General features: G+C 28.9%; 1 protein-coding gene across 2 annotated transcripts in view; it reads left to right on the top strand.

Moving 5' to 3' along the window:
- Nucleotides 1-18,732, top strand: part of dsh (Segment polarity protein dishevelled) — a 94,758-nt gene extending 76,026 nt beyond the window's left edge. The window contains exons 13-15 of one of the 2 annotated variants that reach the window (XM_075366319.1): nt 1,993-2,226; nt 4,843-5,130; nt 18,676-18,732. In XM_075366319.1, the coding sequence (XP_075222434.1) occupies nt 1,993-2,226; nt 4,843-5,130; nt 18,676-18,698 (545 nt within the window). In that variant the 3' untranslated portion in view covers nt 18,699-18,732. Of the gene's footprint in view, nt 1-1,992; nt 2,227-4,842; nt 5,131-12,969; nt 14,376-18,675 lie in introns of those variants that run through there. The other variant, XM_075366310.1, reaches the window with a different exon arrangement.
- The last annotated feature ends 3,367 nt before the right edge of the window (nt 18,733-22,099 follow it).

The raw sequence follows: 22,099 nt of genomic DNA, 5'->3' as shown, positions 1-22,099 counted from the left end.
AGTTTACCTCCAGAATATTTTATCAAGGAGGGTGCCTCCATCATTGCTATATGAAAATGCAGAGCTACATTTTCTTGGAAAAAAAGCAGCTGTAGTTTTCCATTGCTTTCAGCTGCGCAGTACTCAGAGGACCGAGTGATGTTGATATGGCCGTTTAAGTCGTCCTGACTTATGCCCTTAACAACTACTGAAAGAGCTGCTGCCCTCTTTCAGGAATCATTCCTTAGTCTGGCTCTCAACAGATGCCTCTCCGATTTGGTTGCACCTTCGGTCCAGCTACTCCGTATCACTGAGCCCTCATCAGCGGCAAGGCTTATGATTCATAGAAGGAGATCCATTATTTATTAAAATAGAAAATTGCCTATCATACCAAAACACGTGTTATCCTGTTGACAACTGACAACAGACTAACCATCCAGTATAGCTAAAAGTGTACAGATACTATACTTTTCAGACATGTTTACCAATACAACCAAAAAATCCCAAGAATCGGACTAATACAACTCGTAAAATTTCAAAATTTTCGTTACTTTTTGAACACACCTCATAAAATATATATTTATTATAAACAGCATGTACAGCTCTGTTACTTTAGAAGGTAGTTAGGTGTTTCTTAGGTAGGTGTTTCTTGTTCATGTAATGAGTGAACTTTTTATATCCGTGGATGACTAGGCCAGGTTGTGTTGTTTATTAGAACTTATAAACAGAGTAAAGCATCAACTTTACATAAAATATTGTATATTATCATACCTTCAGGGTAGTCAGTCAAGAGTGAGAGAACTTCAAATGTGCTGTGTCCCAAGAATTTGGAACACATATAATTTGTAATTGGCCTTCTCCCAGCATTACTGGTGTCATGCACATTGTGTGCTCATCTGCATGTGTTTATCTAAGAGCAATTGACTTGGAAAATCAGATTGTTTTATCCATCTCTTCACATTTTTTCATTCCTCAAGCTGACAGTTTCTGCCTTCAAATATCATTCGCTTGTGTGACCTTTTTATTATACATGGCTTCTTTCTTGATGCAGGTACTGATTGTTGTTCTTTATTGTTGTGTACTCAAGGAATCAAGTAAAATCACCCTTTAATAACTTAAAAGACAATCATATATATGATGATCTATAGTTGAACTTTGTATTTGGGAGGTGTAGTGCCATTATTATTGTAAAGTGCCCCACTAATTTGGAATGTTGCCTATGATTCTGAAAAAAACATGCAAATTCTTTCACAAACTGGGTGTTTTTGATGAGGTAGAGCCCATTTTCAATCTAGGTTGTGGATAATCGTGACAACTTACAACCACAGAAATCTTACCAACATTGATGCTTCAGAATCCAAAAAGTGTTGCATCATGAGGTATGTTATGATTTTCTTTGATGACTGCTGTCAATGGTGATCTGTTTTATAGTTGGTTTGAAGCTCTGTTTTTACCTTCTGTTTTTTTTTCTTTAAAATGGTTTCCTTACTTTTACACATTATCTTTAACCATGTCACACAATTTACTTATTGCACTTGAAAACTTCTTTCATCGCTATGTTTTTCTTCTTTCTTCACCAAAGATTAGTTATTGAAAAGAACTGTTATTTACATGTTAACAAAATGATTTAATAATTACTTTTTGTTTCTGTTTCAAATCCATGTCACTAAAGATCTTTTTTTTAAAATTATGCTGTAAGAATAGATTTAACAGGTAAAAAGGATCGCATTTGGATTAATAATTGTCATAAAATGGCAAACAGGAATTAATAACTGGAATCAATACCGTAATAATGTGTATTCAAATTTATATTATGTACTATATTACTCAGTGTGTCTATGTTGGTGTCAATATCATTTAAGTAAATGTAAGGTAAATTAAAAAATTAATGTTTAATATTATTTTTATAGGTTTTACATGAATTTTAGAATAGTACCTATAAATATCAGTGTAGTTAACATCAAGTGTAAAATGTATATATATGTTACAAGAGTATATTCTGTTTTAAAACAGCAATGTCTACATTGAAGCTGCATGATGATTGTGTTTCAATGGATAGAGATACTGTGGGACCATTACCTCCACCAGGTGGGAGTACAGTTCCTCCTACCTGGCCACAACATATGCCATACTCTGGTACATATCTTCCTCATTCAGCTGCTGGTTATGCTCCTATGCCATTTAGTTACACCAATGAACCTCCAAGTTATGGATTTAATAGGGAAGAAAGTGTTCACAGTGGTTCAGGTATTAAATGAAAATTTAAATTGTATTTGTCTGTTCATATTTATTTAGTACAGTATTTTTTATCTTGTTGTCAAAAATATTTATTCAACTTGTATTTAATAGAATTCCTTTATTATTGAAAAATACATTGAAGACAAGATTTATATTCATAAGTATATTTATTTAGTATTGCATTCAATTTTCTTCAAATTAAAGTTCATTTTATTGTCGATTAATATATTTAACAGCAAAATTGTTATTTTGTTGTTGCTAGACGTTAGTGTGTATTGTAAGTATTTCATAAACCCTTGAAATACTTTTTAAACAGGTGGAAGTTTCAGTTTACCTCCTGTTTCTGTTGGTTACATCTAGTCAGTAAATGCATGGCATATTTAGAACTTAAATATCATTTGTGAATGTCACAGCAGTACTGCAATCATCATGCATGTGTCTGACCTTAACTTCATTTATGCCTGTCACTGTGAAATATGATCTGATTTTTCTTTCTTTTTTTTAATGCAAGATATAACTATACAGTCAAGATGTCAGGAATCAGATGTGTCCTAGTTTTTGAAGTAGGTAGAAAATTTTGCAATAATGCTGACAATAAGTGCAGCCTCCTACTGTGAGACCTTTAAATTTTTAGACCAGGACTAGTGTGCTCAGTTTGGTATTGTGTTGCTTCACAACAATTTGTAAAGCACACTTTGTGTACACTACTGCTAAAGTCAAAGTGATATTCTTGGCTGGGAACAAATAAATTGTTTAGTTTCTTTTCTAATCTTTATTAATGTCATTTTTGTGTAGTTCAGCCATGCAGGATTTCCAGACAATGAACAAGCTGATGTCAGTTACTGAGGAAGCTTGTGCTTAAATCAATTTTTAGAATACTTTTTAATCTGATGCTATATGGTTTGTTAAATGTCAGCTGAAGACAGTTTGGCAGATTGAGTGAATGTCAGTTATTACCTAAGCTGTGTCATTTTAAATTTAGCAAATTGCCTAAATCACCTACACTGTCTTTGTTCAATATTCAGAATTTGTTCTTTATCAGTTACTTTTAAAATGTATTTGTTTAATGCATGAATTCCTCATGACAATGATTTGATAATGTTCCAATATACATCTTGGATAACTACTGCATAATTACTGGATTAATTGATTTCTACTGGAATTTTATGTTACGTGGCACATAACAAACATTCATACTAGGGAAACTAGCATATAGTTAAAATTATGTGATCATAAATTAAAATGTGATTAAATTAGTTAAAATAATGTGATCAGTTTTGGGTAATGTTTGTCTGAAATTGAAAACTTTTCAGATCTTGAAATTAGATAGCCTTTTTCTGAAGTTTTATTGCTTTTTTTTTTATATTGCTGCCTATCTCTAATTTATATTCTTGTGATTTATACATGTTAATTCAATTAATTTTTTTAAGACTGTAGCCTATGCAATTTACTTTTTCTGAGGATTAGATTTTCACATCTGCTGTAACTTTCAAAATCTCCTCATTAACAACTCCTACATTTTTAATTTATCACAGTTTGAAGCAGTATTCTATTATAGCATTCTGTTGCTTGTGTATCTCAAGTTAAACCTAACATAGGTGGTTGTTAATTTTTTTTAAAACAATTTAAATGTACAAAGCCAAATTGATTAATCAAAATTAATTTAAAATTTATTCATTTTTAGCTCAGTGGATGCTATTACTGAAGTTATTTTTTTCTTTTTTTTTTTTGAAGCTGAATAGATGTTGATTCTATAAAACTTCAGTCAGACTAATAAAGAAATACTCTAGGAAGGTAACTGACTGCATCAGTGGTGGAGTCATTATGTACTCTGATAAAGTTTTCCTTCAGGACAACCCTAATGTGTGTAATAAGACTTTGATTTCTTTGTTCATTAGTCACTTTAAATACTTGCATTTATAGTAAATAAATAAAATTTCACCCAGAATTATGTAGTTATGATTTTGCACAGGGACCAGTTTCTTGAACTCTACTGTGGTCTTTGACATTTATATTTATTTTACACGTTTTCTGTGACATGCTGTTCCCTTAGACATACCTGGTGTTGAGATACAATACCAGGAATGTCTCACGGAGCAGCACTTTACAGGTGCTGTAATACAGTTTACCTTGCTCAGGAGTATAAAGTAATTTATTAATAAATTTTACATTTCATTTTAAATACTTTGGAATTTACCAGTAGAAAATAGTTTATGTTTAGTAAGGTAAAAATTAAACTTAATTTAGTGTCTGATAAAATCTTTGAGAAATACTTGATCTTGAAATTTAGTTATTATTTTGGGAAAAATACTGGGAATACTAGATACTGTTTAGCAGTAAGCACAAAAGTTCATTTGTAACCAGTGCTTCCTGAAGAAAGTTATTTTAATACTACGTTATGTTCATGTAATTTTTTTCAGTGTGATGTTTACAGAATGAGTTTTAAAGAAACTTAAGAGATAGGTAATTATTAGGGACAGATAGTGTGATTCTGATATCTCAAAATTAAGTTAAATTCATAAAATCCTATTCTCCTTGCTTGAATTTGAAGATTCATTTAGAATTTTATTGCTAGTAAAAATGAAACTTTATTAATTAATGTGTATTAATTTTTTGTTAATTAAGGTGGTAGCAGCAATGGATCAGAACACTCGAGGGTATGTACAGCTGTTTCTGTGCCTGTTAAGTCTGTTGGAGGTACAGGTGGTGTTGGTGGTGGAGGCAGCTCAGGAGCTAGCGAGAGTGGTGTTGATATGCCTGCAAAACCATCAAATTCCCGCAGTAGATCAGGAGGCTCACGGTCAAGTGGATCATCTGGTGCCACAGCTACTACTTCACCACCTCCACAACCAGCAGGTGATAATGATCTTTCTGCTAGCAGGCAGTCATTCAGGATGGCAATGGGGAATCCTTGTGAGTTCTTTGTTGATGTTATGTAAATTTAACTTGTGCCATTATTATTGTTATTTTTATTATTACTACCTTATTAATTGTCTGTTAAGAGCTCAGTACAAATCTTGAATTGTGAATTTTAGTTCTGAAAGTACAGTTTAAGATATTCGTCAGTATGTAATTTCCCTATTTTTTTACTTTCATCTAGAAATTTTGGTATGTGTAACTTTTTATAATTTTGTCTTATTAGTAAATTAATTTTTTTTGTAATTTGTATTTTTTTTAGAAGTAATTTTCACATTAAAATTTCAAAAAATTCAGACTAAGCAAAAAAATGCTGAGATTCTGAGTGTGACGTAAAAACAATGTACAGCAGTCGCTAAGTTAAACAATATGAAAACGTTAATTTATTTGTTGAAAAGTGTTCATAAAGCTCAGATTTTGGGAGGGTTGTTAACAAATATTCTTAAAATTTAGTCAAAGAATGCATCTTTCAATGTGTTTTATTTAAATTCTGTGGAAGTTTTTTGAAAATTCAAATTCTTTATTTCCACTAAAATTTACATGTACAACTATTATACATTATTCTATAACAACTAGTATTCATAAATAAAAATATACAATATAATGCTAAAAGTTTAACATTTAAATAAAAAAATAAGCAAAATAAGCAGTCATGCCATTAGTGAAAAAAGGTGGTTAGATACTTTATGAATGAAGAAAATTGTGTTGAAGCACATTCAGAACTATTCAAAGAGCAGGTAGATGGCAAATGAAAAAAAATACAAAAAGAAATTAATAATAAAGTTAGCATTACTCACTCCATAATTTATAAGAAAATTCAGCTCCTGACTACCACACAATGAATTCCCCGCATTCCTAAATTCAACTCAAACCTGCCACAAGAAATCTTTAAAATCTTCATCAAATAGAAAGAACCAAACTTTAAGCTCCTTAAAGAATTCCTTCAAATTAATTGTAATGTACAGGGGGAGTTTATTGAAAAATGCTTGGTGCGGCATACGTAAAAAATCTTTTATAAACCTCAAAGTTTGCTGTGATGTAACTAACATATTCTTTGATCGCAACCTGACCAAATAAACAAGGAAATTTGCAATTGTCTGCTCTTCCCTAATGAAGAAAGTATGCATAACATGGAAAATAAAAAGATGACTAAGTAGAACTATACCCAGGTCTGTAAACAGGAGAAAAGTATGTTGACAGCTTCTCACTCTACAGATCTCCCTAATTATTTTTTTTTTTTTTTTTTTTTTTTTTTAGTCACAATTGGTTTTATTGTTGAGCAATAGTTACCCACTTATTCCATATTGCAATTTACTGTTTACCAAAGCGTAATGTAATTTCAGAACAGAAACTGAGAAAATAAACTTTAAAAAATAAATTTTACACAAAAGCCTTGTACACATGCATCTTAACCAAATTGATATCCTCTTTCCAAGTACAATTCTCATTGATATAAACACCCAGATATTTAATAATAGAAACCTTTTCTATCCTTACAATGAATACAAATTCCATCAACCCTTTTCTGAAGACAATTTTTACCCTTATAATAGATATTACAAAAATGTTCCTGTTTGTTTCTAAAATTAAAATGAATAAATTTAGTTTTTGTACTCAGTGCCATCCTATTAGCCACAAACCACAGTTTTTGATGATTTTAAATCACTCTGCATTCAAAATCTAAGTTCATCGATATTTCTAGCTGAATAACACAATGCTGTATCATCGGCAAAACATGAAAAAAGTCCAAATGGATTTTCTGAACAAAGATAATTTATATGTATTATAAACATAATTAGAACAAGCACTGAACCCTGTCACACACCACGTGAAATAGCTGAACATGGACTCAAATAATTCTTTACCCTTACACATTGCGCTCTACCTGATATATATAGTTTCTAAACCAGTCCAGTGCTATATCCATAATACCAAAATCATAAATTTTTGCAGCATATATTAGGTTAACATAATCAAATGCTTTTACAATACTCACAAAAATTCCAGCAACAGTTGAACCCAAATTTAATCAGTCAAAGACATTGGAAAAAAAAATTTAACAGACATCCTTTGTAGATTTACCTTCAATAAAGCCATATTGGTTTTAACTAAAAAATTTGAAAGTTTTTTTATAATTTTTAAAAGCGTGAAAGTAATGAAATTTGCCTATAATTATTTATATCTGCATCTTCACCTTTCTTAAATAATGGAATCGCAACTGCAGTCTTCAATAATTGGAGAAATTTTCAAAACTGAAATTAGTAATATACGTTAAAATAGGTGCTATGTGTTTACAGATGATTTTAAGTAAAAATGCTGAGATTCCAAAAATAATATTCTAGGACTCTTATTTGAATTCAATGATTTTATTTTTCCAGAAATTTCAGTAATATCTTTAGGTGCAAGGAAAATAGAATTTGACTTCTACTCTAGGAAAAACGCTTTTTAATTCTTCGGCATCAAAATTTATATCATGATGTAAATTATTCTTTAATAAAGAAATTACCCTTATACAAAATGCATTAAATTCTTCAGCAATTTTTTCAGAATCAGATATAAAATCACAGGGCTTCTCGTAAGCTCGTATCTTATTCATTTGCCTAGTCTTGGACTCTAAACCTAGAATTTTATTAACAGTTAACCATTGCTTCATAACATCACTTTCATTTTCACTAAATAAATTCAAATAATAACTATCTTTATACATATTCATATCCTCTTTTAAATTATTTGAAAAATGATAAAAATGCCTCAATAATCTAATATTATGGGTGATTTTTTCAATTTTTTATTAACTTTATACCTAATGATTTTCTTTTTACATAAACAGATTGACAATGTTTTTTTTTTTTAAATATGTGACAAAACATCATATGCACCTGACAAATTTACCTGCTCAAAAACTGTTTTCCAATCAGTACCCTCCAACAGTTTATGCAGTGCAATATATTCAATTTGATTTATTTCTTGAGTTCTAGAATGACAGATGAATTTTGGTTTAAAGCTCATGATGTTGCAAACTATTTAAATTACAAAAATTCTTGCCAAGCAGTATTAGTTAACATAGCTGAAGAACAGAAGTATATTTGGAAAACATTAAAGGACATTGTTCCATAGACTTCCTTGAAATACCATCTAATTGGCAGCTGTAGGCAATTTATATTTCCTAACCTGGTTTATATGCGCCAATTTGCATTCTAAAAAAACCAGATGCAATGAAATTTACACACTTGGTTTGCCATCACTGCGTAAAACTGGACAGTGTTTGATCATGAAAAACAAAAGGGAGAATTTCAGTAGACTGCTGATAGTCACTAACCAAACCCTGAATTTGGACAGCAGCTAGTTGTAACTAATCAGAATGTGAAACAATCTAGACAAAATGCTGAACAAGACTGTGATGTTATAACAACAGTTGGCTCATATAGCACAGGACATAATAGTCAGATAACAGCAGAATAATCTTCTGCATTTACTGATAATCCACAAACTGAATAATATTGGATGCAGAGGTGAGGTGGCATTCACTCAAACATCATTCATTACCTAAATCGAGAAGAAAAATATCAGATTCTACAGGAACCAACTGTTACATGCTGAAGAGCATTAATATTTTGAACCGGTCTTAAAGAGACCGGTGTCAATTATACTGCCAGAAATAATATTATAAAAATCTTGGACAATGTAATGTTAACCAACTAGTCAGTTTTGTGCGGCAAATAATACACAATCAATGTGACGCTTGTAAAATAAATTATTTTTTATGTAATTTTTTTACATACTACTAGTAACTAGTAACTAGTCAAAGAGTATCAATAACTGTACCTAAATAAGTAAAGCTATATTTTTAAAATGTGGCACTTGTTTTATCAACATTAATTAAAGAAAAAAAAATTAGAATTATTCTGTGTTGTTAGGTGTTGTTAAAGCTGGTATTTCAAATCATTGTTCAATTATTTCCTTTTCACCATCATTACCTCCAACAGCTGTTTCATCAATAATCACCTTGTATAGTTGTAAAGATTCCATTTCCCTTCAATTACTTCCATAATTTTTTTTAAAAATAAATAGTCTAACATTTTCTTTCTTTTCTGATTTGCCTGCATTTCTTTTTTCCATTAATGCAGGCTGCATGTTAGTAATCGTTTTTGATCTTTTCATGACACTGGAATTTACAAAGTTGATTTCTATATGATGGTTTCAGCTTCTTAACTAAATTATTAACAAAAGGGAATAACTGGAATAGCCACTGACAAAATCAAATAGTGAGTGTTTTATATTGTAAATAACAATTATAAATAAAAGATACACAGTAAGTTAACTAAGCATACTTACCTCAGAACCTTGCCTTTGTTTCTCTTTCAATTTTTTGGGTGGGTCTTTCTCTTCTTTCTTGTTGGTTCACCATCTTTACATGGTATAAAGTTGTTCCATTTTAATATTATTAAAAGAAAAAGTTAATATATTATTAAATGAAAAAGGTAATCTTAAAGCTACACTAATATGTTTTCTACACAAACCCACCTAGTCTAGTGGTGAACTCATCGCAAATCAGATGATTTCAAAGTTGAGAGTTCTAAGGTTCAAATCCTTTTAAAGGCAGTTACTTTTATCAGATTTGAATACTAGATCTTGGATACCGGTGTTCTTTGGTAGTTGGGTTTCAATTAACCATCTCAGGAATGTTCAACCTGAGACTGTACAAGCTACACTTCATTTACATCCATGCATGTCATCTTTATTCATCCTCTGAAGTAATACCTTTCGGTAGTTCTGGAGGCTAAACAGAAAAAATAAGAATATGTTTTCCTTACAAAGTACTCTCATAAACAACACAATAATACCAGTGAAACAATGTTAAAATTCTCCAGTAGGTCAGCCGTATTGGATTTCTCATGCAATACCTTACTAACAGTAAATGTGGAAATTGTGAGTTTTATGACATTATTCTTATGAGAATGTGACCTTTGAAAAAAATTAGTTTTTGTAATTAAAAATAAAGTGAATTGTGAAACATTTATTTATATCAGATGGGTGAGTTCAACGAGCAAGATAGCACTTGCTAAGTCAATTTTGAAAAAAAAAAGAAATTGAGTTTTGTATCTATGACCCTCAAATGTGTGCACGCATGTGTTTGTGCATGCATGTGTAACCACATTAAATTTGTGATTTATACTGAGCTCTTCATTTTTTAACTTAAGAGTATTATAGAAAGATGCCTTATGAAGTTGCAGTTATTTTGTTCTAATCTATATGAAATATAAAGAATGGAATAAATATAATAATAATTTTAGGTAGACTTGCATTTTGTTTGTATGAGGTAGCTTTGTTGTTAATAATTTCTTCTGTCTCTTTAAACTTCTTTTATTTAATTACTTTATTTAATTTATTGTTATTTGAACAGCTAGTATCAAAGTATTTTTTTATAATGCTGTATTTTCTCATTTATTTAACTAAAATTTTATGCACCTCTTACATGTTATTTACAATTGTGTGTGTTCCTGATATTGTGAATTTTAATGTGAACTATTGTTAGTATGTATTTTTATCTTAATTTACAGTATGGTCCAGTAACACATTTTTAATTTTGTAATGTATGTCTATATGTTTTATGTATTCTTTCCACATTGAAAAATTAAAACTAAAAGAAAAATGTTGACAGTTGTTTCAGTTCAGTTTCAATTTTTTTTTTAATTAAAAACCCAACAAACTACTGAAAAATGTTTATAGTGTGATTTGGTATTTTATTAATTCATTGCAACTTTGTTGGACATTTCTAGAGACGAGATCCATTCAGTATTAGTGATTACTTTTATCAGGAGGAAAGAAAGTTTATAAAGTGTAAATAATAAGTAATACTTCTGAATATTAGAATGTGAAAAAATGTCATGTATCTTCCATTTAGATATAACTGGCATTTATTTTAATTAATGTTAGTTGTACTTTTCAAAAATATTCTTTTGTCATCAGCAAATTAAATAAGAAAAAATATAAGATTCTGATAATCTGAGCAATTATTGATTTAACTACTGTAGTTCAACAAAAATTGTAATTCCACTGTCTAGTTATTTGCAATTTTTTATTCATGAATTTAAAATTATTTCATGAATTATATATTGCATAGGAGACCCATTTTCCATCATTCATATGTAATTTGATAGCTCTAAATTTATCGACAAACCAGGTAGCTTTGTGTTTATATTCTGATAAGCAACTTCTTGGAAAGAAGGGTTATGGTTAATGTAATCTGTAATATTATATACAGATATATTATATTATATATTTAATGTTATAATGTAGAATATTATTTGATTTTTTATTAAAACTCCTCTAGTCATTAGTTTCTTTCATTTATTTTTATTATCTAAGATTTATTTTCTTTTTTTAAAAATAAATATAGGTTTAAACTTTATATGTTCCTAATTATTCTGGAAAAAAAAACAATTTCAAAATTGTTAATATTTTTTTAAGAAATGCCTGTTAATGTGTAAATAAAACAGTTACAAAATAGCCTAAAGTTAGATCTTTGATATAAATTTCATTTAATTTTTTTATTTTGAAGTTTATAAAACTGCTTCCAGATTTATTTTATTAGGTTAATGTAAATATATCTAGATAATTGTCTTCTGGACACCATTATGATTTAGAAGTAAAATGCATTAATAGATCATTAATAATGATCTAGAATAAAAAAAAATAATCAGTAGTTTTTTTATTAAAAATATTTTAAAGGTTCATGATTAATATTATGAACTGTTTAAGTAGATTCTGTTGTTTTTTGTAATATTTTGTTTTTTAAAAAGAAGGTAGGGAATGCATTATCTATAATTTAGGATTTTAATAAATTTTTCAGTTTTAAAATTCATGCAAACTGAACGATAATATTTAGCTATCCAAGACTAGTATGTCAGTATACACAGTGTAAGTTACAAAGCTTGTCGTATTACATTGGTAAATTGATTGATTTTTGTTTACCTTTCTGTCATATCTGTCAGTCAGCAAAAATCATCTACTCTATTAGAAGCTCAGATTGTCAGAAAATGTATTAAGTGTTTGTTTTTCTACTGTGATTATTTATATTTAAAGTTGCCATTATCTTGTTCCTAAATTAAAAATAATCAGTTAAAACACTGCATACCTTTTAAATATTCTTCTCCTTAATTGATTTGCATGTGTTTACATTTAATGGGTTTGTCTACAATTATCATAACACTTCACCTTAGATTAATGTGCACTACCTGTAGATTTGTTTTTTCTTTGTGCAATCTGTAAATTAGGTGCAGTATAAAGTAAAATAAAGTCTTATATAAGGAATTCTTTTTTTTGTTTCAATGAAAGTATGGAAAATAATATACCATTAAAAATTAATAAAAACACAAATTTAATAATATCCATATCTAGTTCTTGAATTATTTAAAACCAAAATTGCTTTAAAACTGATTCTAACCAGTACTTACTCCTATGATTGAAGAAAAAGTAGGCTTCCATTGATTGCCTTAATTTTACTCATAATGTTTAATTTAATAATTACAGGTTCAGACCCGAGTTGCATTAACCAATTTATTCTATTTTTATTTTTTTTGTTTTTAATGCATTTTGTACAAGTATAAATTACTAATGAAATTAAGCATTTGATTATAATATGATATTGTAATAAACCACATCATATTTTCTTTTATTTCAATTTGTTTATAAACAGTCTTGGAGTATATGAACAGAATATTCTTAGTCTATGATTCACTAGATCCAAACAGTGTATCATATTATGTAAAGTTAAGCTAAATAAAAACATGTTAGTTGATTTTCATTTGCCAAAATTATGTATTACATTTGCAGGTAAATGTGCTTTTTTTAATGAAATCTTTATAAATGTTCAAGGCCTGGAGTTTTTTTATACGTAGCACAAGTTATTATTAATACCTAAAATTGTCGGTGAACCTGTGTATAGACTTGTTAATCTAATTATTAATTTGTACATTTGATTTGTGAAGTTAGAAAAAAAAGAATTGGGTAAAAAGTATAATAATTGAATATATTTTTAATATTTGTTCTTTAAAAAATAAAATAAAATTGGTATCTTGATATTGACTACCTTTCAGCATTTTAATAATATGTATATAAAATGTGTATAAAATATGAATCTATTATTTTCTTCTTTTTTTTGTAAATTTAATTATTGATGTTTCTTTTAAAAAAAAAGAACCCCTTTATTGTCTAGGAAAAGTGAATGTTTTTCCTAGAATCAGGAAGTTCTCTTTGTTTTTTTTATTTCGACAGTGAATAGTAAGCATTGTATGATTGAATTAAAATAAAATATTAATACAATTTAAATTCAATAAAAGTAAAAAAAAAAAAATGTTGGAACATAGTTTATTGCATGAAAATATTTTATGTATTGTATATTGTTATATTTGTAAAATAATTTTTGCTATAAAATCTTTGTTAGCAATTAATTCATAATTATTCCAGTCATATGCATAATACACCTGTATCATATTTAACCTTTTTACTGCCGTATTTAAAAATGTTGAACCAAGAAATTATCTTTGTTAAAAAATCTGTTAAATCCTATTTACTTCCAGTACATATGAATCCTAAGGTTGGATTTGATTTGTTGATATTTTTTAATAGATGATTCACCTATTTTTTCTTACATGAATTACCTAAAATATTTAAAAAAATGTTTGTACTGTCTAGAATTTAGGCAAAAAGAAAGCATATTTTGTAACTGTTAAAGTGCATGTTTTTTTATGTTTGTTGTGTGAGAATTTAAATTAGATGTGTTTTTGTGTGCATGAGTAGGAAAGAAGTATAATTATATTCATATTAAAAAGTTATTGAAACTAAACAAATGCTCAAAGAATGAAAATGAAGATGAAAATATTTTTAATGTTATTTTTATTCTCAAATACTGTTGCTTTCATTATATTGATTTTTTTTTTACATTGAATTAAACACAAAAAGTATTATTCAATTACCATATTTCACCGTAGAAGCAGGCAGTGAAAGGGTTAATAGCCTGTTTTATGTATTTTTTATTATAAATTTGCTTTATTGCATAACATAATATATTGTATATTCTAATAAATCTGTTTATTTTCAGAACCAATATTATATTAATATTTTTGTTATATAGGAATAGAGTTTTATAGATTTAAAAAATGTATCATTAAATACTATATATACTCTTTGTATATTTATTTATTTATTTTGTTTTTATTAAATAACATTTATACCAGTTATTTATTGTATGAGCGTGTTTTATTTATTTTTCTATCCTTGCTAGTTAGGCGTAATAATAATAATTTAATAAACCTCTGTTACTATGGGTTTTTAAGTTTACTTCCATATTATGTAGTGATGTTCTATTATGTATTCCATATTATATATTAAGGTATTTTAAAAATGTTGCTGAAAGTCATTTTTTTTAGTTAAAAAAACCTTTAAAATTGAAATCTTAATTTAATTCAGATCTAGTGAACAGTTAGTCAGTTATTAGAATAAATGAATGCACTAGAAAACTACTTATTAAGTTAGTAAAATCTTCATTCGTATTGTGTAGCACTTAGGCTGAGTAGCAAGCTATACGAGGTGCGACAATAAAGTAATGAGACTGATGTGAAAAAAAATGTTGCTTACCGTTTTAGTCATGTTTAGTGTTGTCTCCTTCAAAGTAGTTCCCCTCTGATTGCACACACTTATTCCAGCGCTTCTGCCATTGATGGTAGCATTTCTGGAACTCAGCTTCTGTAATATCCTCCAAGACCCTCGTGACAGCTTTTTGGACATCTTGTGTTGTTTGAAAATGGTGTCCCTTGACCGCCATTTTGACTCTTGGAAATAGAAAAAAGTCGCACGGAGCGATATCTGGTGAATAAGGTGGCTGTGGTAGTACAGAAATTTGTTTTGTGGTTAAAAATTGCTGTACTGACAGAGCAGTATGGGATAGCGCATTATCGTGATGCAGAATCCAATTATCAGCAATGTTGGCACGGACACGAACTCGTTTACGAAGTCTTTCTAAAATTTCTTTGTAGAAATATTGGTTAACTGTTTGTCCAGGAGGCACCCACTTTTTATGAACAATTCCCTTGGAATCGAAGAAACACACAAGCATGCATTTCACTTTTGACTTTGACATGCGAGCTTTTTTTGGTCTGGGTGATCCCTTTGAGCACCATTGTGAATTTTGGTGTTTTGTCACTGGATCGTATTGAAAAAACCAACCTTCATCACCAGTGATAACACGGCTCAACAAATCTGGATTGATTTCCGTTTGCTGTAACAGATCGGCTGCCACATTTTTCCATGTTTCTCACTATTGTTGTGTGAGATTTTTGGGGACCATTTTTGCACAAATCTTTCTCATACCAAGATCTTCAGTTAATATTAGACGAACCGTTTCTCGATTGATGTTGAGTTCTTCTGCAATCATTTTCACGGATAATGTTCGATCAGATCGTACGATTTCACGCACCCTGGTCAAGTTGACATCTGTCCGTGAGGTTGATGGTTGTCCACTGCGGTCTTCATCTTCAACGTTCATTCTGCCTTCACTAAAAATTTTATGCCACCGAAAAACTTGAGCTCTTGACATAACCTTCTCTCCAAAAGCCTTCTGAAGCTAACCATAAGTTGTCGCATTTTCACCCAATTTAGCGCAAAAAGAAATGGCATACCGTTGCGCAATATTTTGCGGTTTCATTTCTGTAACGAGAGACACAAACACGTGTTCACTTATTACAGCACAACTCACAACTGAGCAGTTGCATCAATGTGCCGCTTGGACTAGAAGTAGCTTATAGACCAAGGTCAAAGATGGTGTGCCTATGCAAGCTCTAGGGTTGCCACATCTTGCAAAGAAAAATCAGTCTCATTACTTTATTGTCGCACCTCGTATATCTGCTATGGACCTTTCATTAATATGTATTTTTCATAACTATTCTAGACTTTACCTTTATTGAACCTGACCCATATAACTAATGTATCTTGATAATGCTACATTTGTTCTACAAATGCATCTTGATAATGCTACATTTGTTCATTTGTTGTGGTTTACTTTAAGCATTACTTTTTAAGCATTACATCATATTTTTATTAATTAGACAGTTTACTGTGAGTGGCAGTTTCCACAATATGAAATCACCAGTCGTGATTAAATCTATAATTCACTATTCTGCAGGAACCAGATTATTAAACATGGTATATCAGCTCTTACAATTTCATTATATTTTCATGGATACTTCATAAAATATAATTTTATATATTTACATTTTATCTTATGTTTTCATAAAATATAATGGATATTTCATAGATTATCCCACTGAGATTGAGAGTGATTATTCTACTGTGGTATCACTATTCTCAAGTTAGTTAAACAATTGTTTCTTCTTTTAGTATAACTTTTTTCATTAAACTCATTCACCCATTGTCAAATATTAGAAATCTAGACCTTAAACAAGATGTGGTACATTAACTTGTAGAACCTGTATTAGTCTTTACATATGACGTTATTATAAGAATGTAGAAAACTATATTTTTAACATTGAATTTATTTATTCTTAATTTTTTCCACATCACAGTCACTTAAACTTAAACCCATGACCCTGGTGACTTGTTAGTTACAATGAATACTAAGAAATACATCATATATGGTAATGCAATATTGAATTGAACAATAAAAAAAGATTTGATAAAAAAAAATGATAATCATTGTGTATAAATTAACAAATTTACACACAGTGGGAAGAATCTGTCATTGAAATTCCTTTACAGAACACTAGTTTCTTGTTTTGCACATTTGTAAAACTACCAATTACCTTAAATCACTGAACTGGTAGTTACAGAAATGAATACCAGCATAATTGAGAGGAGGTTCTAACTTTGGGATATGTTTTAATCATATTTATGTTTGTCCTTTGTGTGATCATTGTTATTTAAACTTGAAATAGTTCCTCTGCAGAAAATGTAAGATGAAAAACAAATAAAGCATGGAAAAGAGGGAATATGCCACGTTTATTTTAATCATATTTAGAAATTAACTTTTTAACCATGTTTCAATTAATTCTTGATTGCTATGGTTAGTTGAGGTGATAGTAACAGAAAACAATCTCTTCAAAAAATTGTTACATTTCTTTAAAAGTGTGCCGATATTGCTTCTGTCATTAAAAGTATAATAAAATTGTGGCTTTGATATTATTAAAATTCCTTCTTGTCTAATTTTAGGAACTGAATGTTTTACAGCATTAACAGAGATAATTTATCCAACTAATAACAGCATTGTTACAGACATTTCGACTAAAAGTCTAATAAAATTACTTTTACACCATTTAAGATGCCAGTTTTATTTGAAATACCCATTTGAGATAGACCTTTGATTATGTCTTTTTAAGCTTTGGGTATTGTGCTTGTCACATAATTATTTCTATCTTTGTTTTGAAATGTAAAAAGTAGCACCATTTTCTAACAAGTTTGCAGAAAGTGTTTCCTCATTTACCTTCTTGCTTCTTCATGATAGTTATACAACAGGGCCATTCCCAACATCCACAAAACAAATAATAATCTTTGTTCCACAAGATATAAACAGATTACCAGTGAAAATTATTTACTGTTATAAATTCTTAAAACATAAGTTTAATAGACGCAATCAAATAATATAAAATACTAACTGTCCAATTTTATTGAACCTTTTGGGACAAAAGCAAATGTGTTGCTTAAAAGCAAAATTTTCACTATTTTTATGCCTTATTTTTAAGGCATAACTGAAACGTTAAGTTTCAAGTTGTGGCTACCTTTTATTATTCTTATGAAATATATTTTTTTATACATCTGTTGGTGTATATTATTTTATATATGTATAATTCTTAGAATTTACTTTCTAATTATACTTCCTGCATAAAAACTCATCCTCCCCAAACTGAAAATACTTTCATTTGTATTCCTGTTGCATCTATATGTTTAATACTCTGAATAATATTCTCACATTTGATGCTAATGCCCATTCCTATGAGAAGTGTTCTTATGTAATATTGTGACAATCATTTTTTTAATAATTATTGAACTAGCTGCAAACATGTAGTTAAAAATATTTTTTGACATTTTACTTTCTTAATCTAATATGTCATACTTTTATATTTTTATTATTCTCATTGAATTTAATCCATTTGCTTTATTATAATTAAATTATTATTACTTTATTTGTATTTTTACAATGAAATAACTATTATCATTAAGTACAATAAGAGATAGAGGGTTTATAACCATTTAAATTCTAAAATCTTAATGAATAATTTAAAGTATGCTGTGGAACAATGTGAATGATCATTGTTTTCTGCTTCAGCTGAGATTTGTATTGTTAGTAACCTGTGCGTTATGCAAACCTATATAACTATATAGGTTTGCATAACGCATGCAACCTATATAACTATATAGGTTTGCATAACGCATGATTTTTATTAACTGTTAAAAACTGAACATGTGAAGGAATAAATTAGTTATCTATTTTTTCTTTCATTAAAAAAATTTATTTTTAATCTGTTTCAGCCATTCATGTTTGGGATTTTTGATTGGTAAAACAATAAATTTTTAACAACAGTGTAGTTATAATATTAATGTTAGAGTAATTAGTTTAACCTCATTTTATATTTTTATAATAAGATTTTTAAGAAATTAAATTCATTTTACTGATAAGTACATTTGTTATATGTACAGAGATTGAAAGTTAAGTTATTTTATTTATATTTTGTATGGTTTTTTTCTACATTTATGAGAAATTTTTTTTCTTAAAAAAGTTTTTTTAAAGTATTTTGTTTTTCTCTATAAGAAGAGATATTAATAAAGTACATATCACTTTTGTTTTCATATATTTTTAGGGCCTTATAATTCCTGTGTCAAATTTATTTAACAGAAAGTTAGATAATACTCTAGATGTATAAAATTATTTTATGATTTTTTTTTAGTTTAGAGCTAATGATATTTTTATTCAAATTTTATTTATTTTTTCACACATCACTAACCCATCAAATGGGTAGTAGATTATAGTATCAGTAAATAATTTTTATAATGACAAAACCTAGTTTAAATTTACATGAAATACGACTATAGTGGCTAATATTTTATTAAAATAATTAGATTTTTTAATCACTCAAATTAAGGAATCTGCTTTATCAAGAGTGATCACCTTTTTTTCTGGATGAGGACAGTAGGTAAAATGCTGGTTAACCAACCTATCATGAGATAATTAAAAAAAAGAAGTATTATTGAAAGTTGCTTGTGTCCTCATTAATTGATAGTCTTAATTACAGTTGAATAAACAATATTGTTATGTATTCTTGTTTAGCGTTATATGTATACAGTTGGGTTATCCTTTTATACAATAATTTTTCCCTGCTAACTTGCAGAAGTAGCAACTGATACATTTTAAATTTTATGTTTACTAAATAAAAATTTTTTCCCTGCTAACTTGCAGAAGTAGCAACTGATACATTTTAAATTTTATGTTTACTAAATAAAACTAAACTCATCTACTGGTTAGTATTGGTAAGTTAACTTTAGTTGAAAGATTTTGGGATTCTTAATGAAAAGATTTAGGAAATATTGTGACATTTTATTTTATTTCTCATCCACAATTCTATTTCTCATGCAGCATATGAGAGTGAACAGAAACAATTACTCTTATACCCAGATGAACTAAAAAGTAGAAAGAGTATTTGCGAATTGTTTTATAATAATTTGTTTACTTTGTGTTAAGTTTTTAAATTACTTTTTATAATGCCTTCATTTTATTTATTTTTTAGATTAGAATATATTTGTTTACAATATTAAAAAGGAATGCTTAAAAATAGTATATTAATAAATATTTTACAGTTTTTAAAAATGATTGAAATGTACAATACTATCATAACAGGTAATTGATGTTTACAAATTATTACACAATCATGTCCATGTTCATATCCTTCGTGGAGAATAAACCTTGTAAATTTTACATTTGACCTTACAACATACGATAAACAATCACCACCACCTACTGTTTTCCGACAAATGTTTCAGTGTATTCTCACCAAGACGAACCCAAACGTGATGATATACACTGATGGATCAAAACAAGACGATACCGTTGGTTTTGCTTTTGTTGTCAATGAAAGAACTTATATGTTTGGCCTACCCGGTATTACGAGTGTGTTCACCGCTGAACTTCTCGCTATAAATAAGGCTCTAAATATCATTAACCCTAAATATAGAAATATTATTATTTGCAGTGACTCGTGTAGTGCTCTCCAGGCATTAGAAAACTTTTATTTCAAACATCCTGTCGTCATTGAAATTTACAATGCAATTGCTGAGTTGAGTAATCGCAACACATAAGTAAGTTTTTGGTGGGTCCCTAGCCACATAGGGATTCCAGGTAATGAACAAGCAGATTATGCTGCCAAAGAAGCGTGTATTCACCCTCCTTTCACCACCTAAGGTACTACCTTTGATTTTATTAATCGTGTAAAACAATCACTGAGAGCAAGGTGGCAAAGTGACTGGGCGACTACCGTTGATAATAAACGTCGACGTATTAAAGATTCAGTGTTGCCATGGGACTCCTCTTGCAGAAAAACTTGTCGTGAGGAAGTAGTTCTCTGCTGATTACGTATAGGAATAGGAGGATCAAACACGAGTACCTAATGTCAGGAGGACATGCACCCCTATGCACATGATGCAACTGCCGCATGACTGTGCACCACATTCTCATAGACTACATATGTTATGCGGCGTTGCGTTGTAAATTTAATCTTCCCAGAAACATTCGTGGTATATTGCATAATAACGAAATTTTGAACCAGATGTTTCTGTTTTTGCGTAGTACCAGGTTACTGCAAAAAATTTAATATTTTTATGCTAGAAGAGTTTTTGATAATTTTTTCCTTTACTCTTAATTTTGATTTTTTTTGGTTCTATGTCTTTAATTTTATTATCCAAGAAGGGAGCCTTTTGCACAACCTATCAGAATTAGGTAAGTTTTATATAGTTTTTTTCTATTATTTTAAATTTTATATTTTAAAGATTCCATCTGCGATATTAGTTTTGACTTTTATTTCAATTTTTTGACTTTTGTTTTAACAAATTTTTATTATATGATTTATATTAATTTAAAACCTTTTAAGTTTTATTATTTTAGAGTTATTTTACCTTTTTATTAAAGAAAATTCTGGGCGATGATAACGCACAGGCGTTTTTTGCCCCCAACAAAAAAAAAAAAATTACTTTCATTCTGATTTTTCTTATCAGATAATTAAAATACAAAACATGAGGAAAACATTAAAATTAATATTATTTTAATTATAGGGAGCAGTATATCCATTCTCAGTATTACTACCTCATTCTTTTGACCAGTACACTCTTTTATTTATGAATTCTGTAGAAATGAACTGTATTGATATACTTTTATTCACAATAACTTTTGATTTATCCAAATCATTCAGGTTTATAGTTATTATACTGATTAATGCTGCAGTGTGTTGTTAATTGATTTAATTAATAATTTTAGACCTTACTGCTGTAGAAATAAATAATTTGTGAATTACTGAGCTGTTATATCAGAACCATTGACTTCACCGTCCAGTGATTGTTTGTGTTTGCATTTTTTTCTCTATGACATCTTTTAATGTAATTTGGGAATAATAAAAATAATTCCTTATTAATTCACCTGTAATATAATAAAATTAAACAAAAATTCCAAATTGCAAGACAATACGTCAGAGGAGATGCAATACAAAAAAAATAGCAAGTGTGTCAGTGCTTGAATGGAAGCAAAGCTTCTTACACAGTATTATACGAATTATTAATGGTGCAAAATTATGTATACACAAATGATAAAGTTTGTCAATGTGTTTATCTTAGTATTTATTGGTTTATGGTAGCTGAAGTAGGATACAAATGTTTGAGACTCTATTTTGTTTAAGTATCTTGGAAAAACAGC

Source organism: Lycorma delicatula, chromosome 1, assembly GCF_047948215.1.
Source record: "Lycorma delicatula isolate Av1 chromosome 1, ASM4794821v1, whole genome shotgun sequence".
Taxonomy (NCBI): Eukaryota; Metazoa; Arthropoda; class Insecta; order Hemiptera; family Fulgoridae; genus Lycorma; species Lycorma delicatula.
Note: the sequence above shows the minus strand (reverse complement) of the source record. Positions and strands in the feature narration are given on the sequence as shown.